Source organism: Hypanus sabinus, chromosome 6 (genome assembly GCF_030144855.1).
Source record: "Hypanus sabinus isolate sHypSab1 chromosome 6, sHypSab1.hap1, whole genome shotgun sequence".
Classification (NCBI taxonomy): Eukaryota; Metazoa; Chordata; class Chondrichthyes; order Myliobatiformes; family Dasyatidae; genus Hypanus; species Hypanus sabinus.
In genome coordinates this window covers 153984379-153996722 of record NC_082711.1, presented here as the reverse complement: position 1 = coordinate 153996722, position 12344 = coordinate 153984379, and the positions used below count along the sequence as shown (strand labels likewise).

The 12344-nt window shown below is 41.4% G+C and overlaps 1 protein-coding gene across 5 annotated transcripts in view; it reads left to right on the top strand.

Annotated features, from left to right (window-relative positions):
* Positions 1-12344, top strand: part of LOC132395973 (rab effector Noc2-like) — a 234463-nt gene that overhangs the window by 99314 nt on the left and 122805 nt on the right. For all 5 annotated transcript variants that reach the window (XM_059973219.1, XM_059973221.1, XM_059973217.1 and 2 more), the window contains one exon: positions 5340-5469. In XM_059973219.1, the coding sequence (XP_059829202.1) occupies positions 5340-5469 (130 nt within the window). The remainder of the gene's footprint in view (positions 1-5339; positions 5470-12344) is intronic.

Genomic DNA, 12344 nt, shown 5'->3' with positions numbered 1-12344 from the left:
AACTATCAGGCATGCATTTATACTTGTCCCATTTTATTCTCTGTGCATTGCCAACATACACCAGGGACAATTTACAGTAACCTATTAACTACTAACTTGCATGTCTTTGGGATCTTCAAAATAAATTTGTTACCAAAGTAAATCTAGGACACCATATACAACCCTGAGAGTTATTTTCTTGTGGGCAGCCGGAGTAAGTTCAAGAGACTCATCAAAGTTGTTTATAAAAATCATAAAGAGCATTGGTTACAGGAAAGATTACTACTCAATACCACTGCTTACTGACCTCCAGACAGAATAAGCTCCATTTCCAACCAACCTCTGCCTTCTATGGGCAAGCCAGTTCTGAATCTACACAGCCAAGTTTCCCTGGATTCCACGCCTCCAAACTTTTTGAATGAGACTACCATGGGGAACCTTATCAAACACCTTACTAAAATCCACATACACCACATCTACTGCTTTACCTTCATCATTGTATTTTGTCTAATCCCCTTAGAATTCAATCAAGTTCGTGAGGAATGTTTGAGAAACAATCTTTGCTTTCATATTTAGGTTTTTGACAATTCTGGCTAAACCTGGGAAGTTGAATTTGTAGACTTAAAACATTTTTGGGGCTAATTTTAAACCATTTATAATCTCAAGACGTGCAGAATCTTGTCACAGAGAAGTCTGTGACTGGTGATTGCAATGTCCCACCGAGAGAAATGCCAACTTGTACACTTCGTAACCAATGTTGGGGGAAGCATTGTTAGCATACTGGTAACTGCAGAGTCTGTCACAATATTGTTATCTCTGCATTGCCCTCCATGTTTCAGAACAGAAAAGCCTACAAACATTTGTAGACACAGCACAGCCCATCTACAAATAGTGCTGCTGCAAGAAAGCAGTATCCATTGTCATGGAATCTCACTATTATGGAATCATATTTAGGCCTCCAAATAGTAGACAAAATATCGGGTTGAGATTGCAAAGGGTGCCGGAAAAGGCATGTAATAAGGGTAATAACACAATTGTGATGAGGGACTTCAATATGTAAGAGGATTGGGGAAAATCAGGTTGGTGTCGGATCACAAGAAAGGGAATTTGTTGAATGCCTATGAGTTGGCTTTTTAGAGCAGCTTGTGCTTGAGCCTACTCAGGGAAAGGATATCTTAGACTGAGTGTTGTGTAATAACCCAGATCTTATTAGGGAGCTTAATGTAAGGTACACTTAGGAGACAGTGATCATAATATCATTGAATTCATACTAGAACTTAAGAGGGAGAAACTTAAGTCAAGAATAAAGGCAATTACAGAGGCATGAAAGAGGAGCTCGGCCAAGAGGATTGGAGAAGGATACTGGCTGGGTGATGGCACAGCAGAGGTGGCTGAAGTTTCTGGGAATAGTTTACAAGGATAGATATGTCCCAACAGAAGACGTTGTCTCAAATTGCACGGGTAGGCAACCATAGCTGACGAGGGAAGTTAAGGACTGCATTAAAGCCAAGGAAAGGGCATATAAGGTAGCAAAAGTGAGTGGGAAGTTTTGTGATTAGGAAGCTTTTAAAATTCAACAGAAGGCAACTAAAATGCTATAAGAAAGGAGAAGATGAAATAGGAGGGCAAACTAGCCAGTAATATAAAACAGGGTGCTAGAATTTTTTTTCCGTTATATAAAGAGTACAAGGGAGGTGAGAGTTGGTATTGGACCACTGGAAAATGATGCTGGTGAGGTAGTAATGGGGGACAAAGAAATGACAGATGAACTTAATGGGTACGTTGCATCAGTCTTCACTGTGGAAGACACAAGTGGTGTGCCAGAGGTCTGTGAGTGTCAGGGACCAGGAGTGAGGGCCATTGCTATCACAAAAGAAAAAGTGCTAAGCAAACTCAAAGTTCTTAAGGTGTGTAACCCCTGGGTCGCCTCAGGCTCACTCAGCTTGTTCTCGTCTAGGGGGAGCAGCCTTCGGCCCCACCAAACTGGGTAATCAGCTGGTGTGGATGCTGCGTGATGTCCCCGCCTCACCCAAAAACAGACAGTACACCATATGTGATTAAATGAGTACAATTTATAAAGGTTACTATAACTAAGTGATTAATAACGATACAGTATATATGAAGAAAAAAAATAAAGAAAAGGCGCCAAACTTATCAAAGTCCAAACCACTTCGTGCACAACCGTTGGAGCTCAATTACTGAAGTCTTCTGGCCACCATTCGATCCCCTCCGAACTCCTCGACTCGCAGCTTAGGACCATCCGAAGTGGTCAACCAAGCACATCTAGCTTCATCTCCTCTCCTCAGAGTACCTCCTGGCCTTGGACCCCCACTTGGGGTCCATTCCTCTCCCAGTTTACAGCATCGCGTCCTCTTTCTCTCAACCCCTCGCGCCGATCTCCCCAAAAGCCCGCCAACAATAGCTTACAGAAGAAAGAAGAACATTAATCCCAATTGGTTTACAAAGGAATACAATTCTCGTTATCAGTAAATTTTAACCCAAACAAGCTTCCAGCACTCTTTCGCAACAAAGAAGCATTCCTGCTTTTAACAAAACAAAGAAGCCATTTTGATTACATACACAGTAACAAAGAAAAAAGAAGAAACCCCCTTTACAGGTGGATAAGTCATCTGGACCAGATGTACTACATCCCAGAGTCTTGAGAGAGGTTGCTGAAGAAATAGTGGATACATTGGTCATGATCTTTCAAGAATCACTTTATTCTGGCATGGTCCCAGAGGACTGGAAGATTGCAAATATTACTCTTTAAGAAGAGAGGAAGGCAAAAGAAGGGAAATTATAGGCCAGTTAGCCCAACCTCAGTGGTTGGGTAAGTGTTGGTCCATTATTAAGGATGAGGTTTTGGAGTACTTGGAGACTAATGATAAAATAAGTCAAAGTCAGCATGGTTTCTGTCAAGGGACCTCTCAGTTAATCATTGGGGGATATGGCACAAAAATGATTGTTAACTCTTGTTGTGGAGAGATACCTTGCAGATTTTTAGATTTTGCTTTAGAAATATTGTACTTCAAAGTTCACATACATGTCACCACGTCACCATATTCAACTTTGAGATTCATTTTCTTGGCATACTTATAAAATCCATAATGGAATAAAAACCATAACAGAATCAATGAAAGACCGCACCAAAGTTGGCATTCAGCCAGTGTGCAAAAGACAACAAACTATGCAAAAATAGAAGAAATGATAATAATAAATAAATAGCAATAAATATCGAGAACATGAGATGAAGAGTCCTTGAGAGTAAGTCCGTTGGTTGTGGGAACATTTCAATAATGGGGCAAGTGAAGTTGAGTGTCGTTATCTCCTTTGTTCAAGAGCCTGATGGTTGAGGGGCAGTAACTGTTCCTTAAACAGGTGGTGTGAGTCCTGAGGCTCCTGTACCTTCTTCAGCAGTGAGAAGAGAGCATGCTCTGGGTGGTGGGGGTGCCTGATGATGGTTGCTGCTTTCCTCCGAAAGCATTTCTTGTAGATGTACTCAGTGGTGGAGAGGGCTTTACCTGTGATGTACTGGGCCATATCCACTACTTTTTGTAGGACTTTCTGTTCAAGGGTATTGGTGTTTCTATACCAGTCTTTGATCCAGCCAGTCAATTTACTCTCCACCATACATCTATAGACGTTTGTCAAAGTTTTAAATGTCCTTCCAAATCTTCACAAACTCCCAAGGAAGTAGAGCCACTGTCGTGCTTTCTTTGTAATTGCACTTACATGCTGGGTGCAGGGCAGGTCCTCCAAAATGGTAACAGCAAAGAATTTAAAGTGGCTGACGCTCTTAACATCAAAAGGAGCTAGGACCTAGTTTTAATGATTTGTAGAGTTCTTGATATTCTTGACTGGTTGCAAACATAAATATCAATTTAATGATTTAATTTAATGATTTAAATTGAAGTTTGTATTTATCATCCATTAATAACATCTATAGAATACTAATAGGTTCTGCAGACTTATGGCAGTAAATTCCATCTCCATCATTATGACAGAGATAATTAGGAAAGATTTTCTTTTATTAGGCCTGTATCATCAACATCCTTGTTGAAAATGTTGATTTTTTTCATATTTTACCATAATCAGGGAATTTGTAATCTGAGCAATACACTTAATTCCTTGACATTAAGTATTGAAACTTTGTTAGCTAACCTTTTCTAATGAACATGTGATTTCCTTTTTGACATTTGATTAGGCTTTGGAGATTGTTCAGACTTCTGCTATAGTTTAGGGTCCAAGGCTCTGAAATTCTGATTGGTCAAATCTGCCGAATGGATATTGGTAAACTGAGTCTTAAACTAATCTATGTAAACTCTACAACAAATAACAAGGATATGGTTTGAAGCAGGCTGCTACTGACTGTAGGTGTTTTTTAACTGTGCTTTTCAGAGTCTGTCCTGATCCACAGATAATCATAGACACAAGAGACTCTGCAGATGCTGGGATTCTTCAGCAACACACACAAAATGCTGGAGCAATTCAGCACATCAGACAGCATCTATGGAGGGAAGTAACCTGTTGACCTTTTTGCCTAGACCTTTCATCAGCACTGTTCTTCCACCTTCCTTTACAATTCGGATGACAGGTTTCGGCCTGAAATATCGACTATTTATTTCCCTCCCCAGTTCTTCTAGCATTTTATGTGTGTTGATCCACTGTTAACTTTAGCAATCTTTGCTGCAAATTTACAGTAGCTTGGAGCAAGCAATAGTTTCAGTCAACACCATAATAGGTATAATTATCTGAAAAGCTCAAGAGGTTTTATCTGATCTGTCCACTTTTCCAAGAAGGTGGTATCAATCTTCGTCATCTTTTCCCCAGTCAAGCATGGAGGAAATTGCAACAGAAGTTGTTATCCCAGTGGAACCAGCTCCTGACCCCTTTCCAGCTCCCATTCCAGAGATAAGCAAAGCATCTCCTTGGGTTTCTGAGACAAGTGTTCACAAATTGCTTTTTGCTTGTTGTTCGCTCACTCTTAAAACTTCTCACTTTAGAAGTAGGGGTGTCTGGATGAATTATAGTTCAGTTATAAATTGTGACATGTCAATTTTTTTTTAAAAAATGAGTATTTTAACCTGAATTAGGTAACAATGTATCTGTTCCTGATGGTTTTCATGTAGCATGAGGTGGCATTAAGTGGCTGTGCAGTACAAATGATCCACTCTGTCCACTGGCTATAAGGATGTGCATAGCCCAGATTCTGCAGAAGAAAGTGTGTGCAGAAAAGCTTAAAGCGTGCACAATTGTGTTTGAAAAATGCATAGTTCAATTTGTAATCTGAAATATATTGTAAATATCTTTTTTATAAATTATGATTATGCTTCATAATTAACTCTTTTTTCTTGATCCAGTCGTCTTGTTGAGCGTTTAGAAAATATGAAGAAGAACGTGATGGGAAACGGCCATTCTCAGTGCTTGTTGTGTGGAGAGTTACTTGGATTTCTGGGATCGAAATCCGTCTTCTGCCAGGACTGTAGGAGGGTAAGATATTTCTAAATGATAGATAGTCTTATTGATTTCATTTTAGTAATCAAACTGGCAATGTAATTCTGAATCTCATTTGCAGTTCCTTTTCATGATAATGAATTTGTCAGTCTTTATTAAAGTCTGAAAGTCAACTGAAGAAAATGGAACATTTGGACAGAACTTACGGACTGATAAGCAAACAGAAACAGTCATCGTGTTCCCATTTTAGCTTGCTTTTTTTCTTGTAAAATAGCACCATTTATTTTGAATATTCATGATAATTCATATTCTATGATTTGTCAAAAACAACTAAAATCGATGTAAAGGTTTAATGGTTTGTTTTGATCGTACACCAAACAGTAGAAAGGATCAATGATCCAGTTTGCTAATTGTTACTTGATGCTCGAGCAGCACATGTTCCCTGTGCCTGTTGAACTGCTGCTGGGAATTTTGGCATCACTTATGATATTATATGATAGCGATGGCCCAGAGTGCATTTCACTTGAATTACTGATTTCAGTTCAAAATGACCTGACAGGAAACAGGAGAGATGGAGTGTGCAAATCGCACGGGGGCTCAAAATTGCAGGCTTTATGTATGGTTTCAATTTCTACTTCAAAAGCTGGTTGCTTTGGTGAGAAGTTTGAAGTAGGAAAAACTGGTGTAGTATATTCTAACAGAAACTAGATCCAATCTGCGCAGAGGACGATGGATATTGGAAATGTTTCAATTGAATATGTCAGAATCAGAATCAGGTTTATTATCACTGGCGTATGTCATGAAATTTGTTAACTTAGCAGCAGTAATACAATGCAATACATGATAATATAGAAGGAAAAAAAGTAAATCAATTACGTTAAGTGCATAGTTAGATGAAAATAGTGTAAAACAGAAATGATATTTTAAAAAGTGTTTATGGGTTCAATGTCTATTTAGGAATCAGATGGCAGAGGGGAAGAAGCTGTTCCTGAATCTTGTAGGAGAAAATGCAATCCATACTTCCTTTCAAAATATAAATTTAATTGTGTTACTTTTATTTTTGTTTAAAGAGAAGTTTCTGAGTTGAGACAGGGCAATGTGGATAGAATCGTTAACGAGCCACACTCTTGGAAGGGAAGGCCTAATTTACCTTGTAAAGGTACTGATTTACAATCCCCTTCTCTCACCCCATGGAAACACAGCAGAGAGAGCCACGATTTTTATAGAAAGACCCATAGCCAAGTGTTTCTCAGAAGGAGAATAACAATAAAGGAAGTATGCAAGCAATCTAAACAATTATTTTAAAAAGATAAAAGATTGTGTGAACATGTTAGTTAAAAAAAACTTCCTTAACCACTTCTACCATTGCTTATGGGAAGTTAATGCAATTGTAATGTGATCTCAGGATTAATCATCAGAACATCGCAGCAATCTGTGTTACAGCCACAGGCAAAGTGCAGGAGGAATGCCCTGTCACTCCCAGTTGAACTATGTATGAATACGAAGTTGTTCATCCAGATGTTTAGCAATTCTTGAAATCTCTAAATCCATACAAGCTCAAGGAGATTTGGATCTTATGAAAATTGTATTCTGGAAAGAAGCAAACTCAAATAGGACAGAATAAAGAATCCAACATGTGTTATCTTTTGAGTGTACTGTTTAAATTACTTTTAGCATTGTGCAGGCTCTATCTTTTCCACTTTTTGTTCTATCCTAAAATAAGCAATCATGTGGAGATTTGTTCCTTTCAATTAAAACTTCCAATGAAGTAACACGCAAAACACGCTGGAGGAAATCAGCAGGTCGGGCAGCATCCGTGGAAACGAGCAGTCGACATTTCAGGCTGAGACCCTTGTCAGGATCTTGGCCTGAAACGTTGACTGTTCGTTTCCATGGATGCTGCCCAACCTGCTGAGTTCCTCCAGCGTGATGTGCGTGTTGCTTTGATTCACAGCATCTTGTATTTCCAGTGAAGTAAGCCTGCTAGAGTAAGTCCTTCTGCTAGTAAAATGTATGTACTTAATCCATTGGCACACATTCCCTGTGCACAAATTGGGTGTAATCTTGCTTTAATTTCAGCATCAGATATTGCTTATAGGGAATTAGGCCTGGACTCTTCCATGCAAAAGTCCTCAAGAGATGGTGAAGGTTTGATTGCTGTCATTCGCAAATCAAAGTTATCTTGTGTCATGAGATGCAAACTTCTTTCACTGCTGCTGGAAATTAGAGAGACTGGGGGAAATCTGTATCAGATAATCCACTTAACACTAATACTCATTCAGATCGCGTGAATGAATTTGTAGAGTTTTGAAAAAATGCATTGAAAGGGCACTACCCCTGTTAGCACACGGAATCGTGTATCCCTCATGGAGCACTTCGGGAAATCAGACCATCTGGCTGTCCTTCCCTACATGCAGAAGGGCAGAGACAAAAAAGCAAGGCTCCAGAAGTTAGACAATAGGTGCAGAAGTAGACCATTCGGCCCTTCAAGCCTGCACTTGCGAGTAAGGACAATGAATAGGTGGTTGCAGGAGGCAAAGGAGTGGCTATGGGACTGCTTTGAGTTAGTGAATTGGGCCACGTACAAATTGTCATCAGAGGGTCTGAACGAATATGCCATACTTGTCACAGTCAGCCATGGATGAACGTATCCCTGCAAAAATCTTTTAAGTCTTCCCCAAACAGAAGCCCTGGTTGAACTAAGAAATTCGTAATCTGCTGATGGCCAGATCAGTGGTGTTCAGGTCTGGTGACCAAGTAAGGTACAGGAAATCTAGGTATGACCCCAAGAAAGTCATCTCACATGTGAAGTGTCAATTCCAGACAAAACTGGAATCACAGACATACGTTCGACAGCTGCGGCAGGGCTTGAAGTCTATCACCTCCTACAAAATAAACCCAAGTGGCATATGTGACATCAAGATCTTGCTCAATGCCTTTTATGCTTGATTTGACCGACAAAACATGGGGGTACTTTCACGAACTTCCACAGTCCCCAATGACCCTGTGATTTCGGTCTCTGAGGCCAACGTGAGAGCACCCTCATGAGTGTGAACCCTCGGAAAGAACCTGGGTCAGATGGGATGCCTAGACAAGCACTAAAGACCTGTGCTGATCAACTGACTGGAGTATTCAATGATATCTTTAACCCCTGGCTTCAGCAGTCTGAGGTACCCAACTGCTTCAAGCAGGCTTCAGCTATACCAGTGTTTAAGAAGAATGTGGTAATCTGCCTCAATGACCATTGTTCAGTAGCACTTACGTTCACTAATGAAGAGCTTTGAGAAGTTGGTGTTGAAGTATATGAACTCCTGCCTGAGTAGTGGCTTGGATCCACTCCAATTTGCTTCCTATCACAACAGGTCAACAGCAGACACTAATTGATTAGCTTGTCACTCAACCTGGAATATCGGGACAGTGAAGATGTATACACCAGGTGCTCTTCATTGACTACAGCTCTGCATTCAATACTATCATTCCCTCAAAACTCATCTTTAAACTTCAACACCTAAGCTGTAATACCCGCTTGTGCAACTGGATCTTCGATTTCTTCACTTACAGATACCAGACAGTTTGGATTGGCAACAACACCTCCACAAATGCCATCAGAAAGGTGATACAGGAGCTTCAGAACTCCTATCACCAGTTTCAGAAACAGTTATTACCCCTCAACCATCAGGCTTTTGAAACCGAGGGGATAATGTCACTCACCCCATCACTGAGCTGTTTCATGTTCTCGAAATTTATTGCCTATTTATTTCTTATTATAAATATCTTTTGTATTTGCACAGTTTGCTGTCTTTTGCACATTGGTTGTTTGTTCAGTCTTGTATGCAGTTTTTCATTGATTCTATAATGTTTCTTTGTATTTACTATGAATGCCCACAGGAGATGAATCTCAGGGTTGTACATGGTGACATTATATATACTTTGGTAATAAATTTACTTTGAACCTTAAGTCAGTGCTCACCAGATTCCATCAGAATGTGGACTTTGCAACGAGAGGGGTGAATGTGTTGGGCCCTGTTCACATAAGCATCACTGACGCGGACCAGGCGGAGCCCCACCCCCACCTCGGTTACTCAGACCACATCTCTGTTATGCTAACCCCAGCATACAGACCGCTCATCAGGTGCTCCAGACCAGTTCAGAAGCAGGTGAAAACCTGGCCAGCAGGAGCCATCTCTGCTCTTCAAGACTGCTTTGAGCACACTGACTGACACATGTTCAGGGAGGCTGCAACCGATGGCGACTCTACCAGCTTAGATGTACACGGCATCAGTGACCAGCTACATCAGCAAATGCATCAACGACGTCACAGTGTCCAAGACCATCACTACGCGCTCTAACCAGAAGCCATGGATGACAGCTGAGGTGCGTGTGCTGCTGAGGACCCATAACTCCGCCTTCAGAGCAGGCGACAAGGCAGCCCTAACAACAGTGAGGGCCAAACTGTCCTGGGCCATAAGGGAGATGTGACTGTGCGGGTGATGCATCCCTCCCAGATGCGCTGAACGACTTCGATGCTCATTTTGAGGTGAAAAATGATGTGGTGGCGAGGAACTCCACCCCTCCTCCAAATGACCAGGTGCTGTGTCTCACCGTGGCCGATGTGAGGAGAACCCAGTGCAGGGTCAACCCACGGAAGGCTGATGGACCAGACAACATCCCTGGTAGAGTGCTCAGAGGATGTGCAGACCAGCTAGCAGATGTTCTCACTGGCATCTTCAACATCTCCAACATCTCCCTGAGCAGCGCCATCGTTCCAACATGTTTCAAGGCCGCCACCATCGTCCCTGTGCCGAAGAAGTCTTCAGTGTCCTGCCTCAATGACTACCATCCTGTTGCACTCACATCCATCATCATGAAGTGTTTTGAGAGGCTCGTCATGAGGCACATCAAGACCCTGCTGCTCCCCTCACTGGACCCCCTGCAGTGTGCGTACCGTCCCAACTGTTCAACAGACGATGCCATTGCCACCACCCTCCACCTGGCCCTAACCCATCTGGACAAAAAAGACACGTACGTTCGAATGCTGTTCATAGACTTCAGTTCAGCATTCAACACAATCATTCCTCAGAAACTGATTGGAAAGCTGAGCCTATTGGGCCTGAACACCTCCCTCTGCAACTGGATCCTGGACTTGCTGACTGGGAGATCTCAGTCAGTCCAGATTGGGAGCAGCATCTCCAACACCATCACACTGAGCACGGGGGCCCCCCAGGGCTGTGTGCTCAGTCCACTGCTGTTCACTCTGCTGACCCACGACTGTGCTGCAACACACAGCTCGAACCACATAATCAAGTTCGACGATAACACGACCATGGTGGGTCTCATCAATAAGAACAACGAGTCAGCATACAGAGAGGAGGTGCAGCGGCTAACGGACTGGCGCAGAGCCAACAACCTGTCTCTGAATGTGAACAAAACAAAAGAGATGACTTCAGGAGGGCACGGAGTGACCACTCTCTACTGAACATCGATGGCTCCTCGGTAGAGATCGTTAAGAGCACCAAATTTCTTGGTGTTCACCTGGCGGAGAATCTCACCGGGTCCCTCAACACCAGCTCCATAGCAAAGAAAGATTTTGTATTGTTTCATTTAGCACCATGGTCCTGAAAAATGTTGTCTCATTTTTACTGTGTGCTGTACCAGCAGTTATGGTCAAAATGACAATAAAACGTGACTTAACTTGATTTGAAATCTGCAGCTTTCGTGTTTTTGTTGAGAAGTGATTTGTGCTGTGCATAAAACGTTGGCATCAACAAGTGAGAAAATGCAGGGGAGGATGGAAGTGATATCTACTTCTCTGTCCAGGCATCCCCACACAATTAAAATAATTGTTGTGGTTGCTTGTGCAATATCTACTTCCAGCTATTGTGAGGTGTAGCCTGATTTTTATTCTATATTGTTTTATCTTCATGCATTCCTAGTAATTGATTTTCTGCACCTACTCATTATTAAAGATAGCAGTTCTCCATTCCCTCTCTCCCTTACCTCCCTTCCCTCCCTCATAATGAAATTCTCTTCTTACTAGAGAATTCTTGGTTTTCATTCTCCCCTGCTACATATGAACTGAGTATGGATAATAATCCATTATGTGCCTGATTTTATTTTGTTGAAAGGTGCAATGATGGAACAGACCAGATGTTTGTTTCCTATTCTGAAAAGATTACTAAGGTGGAGACTGCTTAATAAAAGGCAAATTAAATATCGTATTTTTACTGCAGCTTCTGATGCAAAGAAAGTACTCAGATTTCATTTTCAGATCATCCTTGGATAGAGTCAGGTTTAATATCACTGGTGTATGTCGTGAGATTTGTTGTTTTGCAGCAATATATAGTGATAAAAATGCAAAACTACAATAATAAGTATATATGTGTGTGTGTGTGTGTGTGTATATATATATAAAATAAATGTGTGTGTGTGTGTATATATATATAAACTTTAATAAGTAGTGCAAAAAGGGAGGGGAAAATCACTGAGGAAATGTTCATGGGTTCACTGTCCATTCAGAAATCTGATGGCGGAGGGGAAGATGCTGTTCCTGAAATGCTGAGTGTGTGGCTTCAGGCTCTTGTATCTCCTCCTTGGTGGTAGCAATGAGAACAGGGCTGGTGCTGGGTGATGAGGGTCCTTGATGATGGATGAGGCCTTTCTGAGGCACCGTCTTTTCAAGTTGTCCTGGATGCTGTGGAGGATAGTGCCCGTGATAGAGCTCACAACTTTCTGCAGTTTTTTTCGATCCTGGGCAGTGGCTTCTTCATACTAGACGGTAATGTAACCAGTTAGAATATTCTACCTGGTATATCTGTAGAAATTTGCACATGTCTTTGGTGACATACTAGTTCTCCTCAAACTCCTAATGAAATATAACTGGCAAAATAATTAAGTAAATAAAGATAAATAAA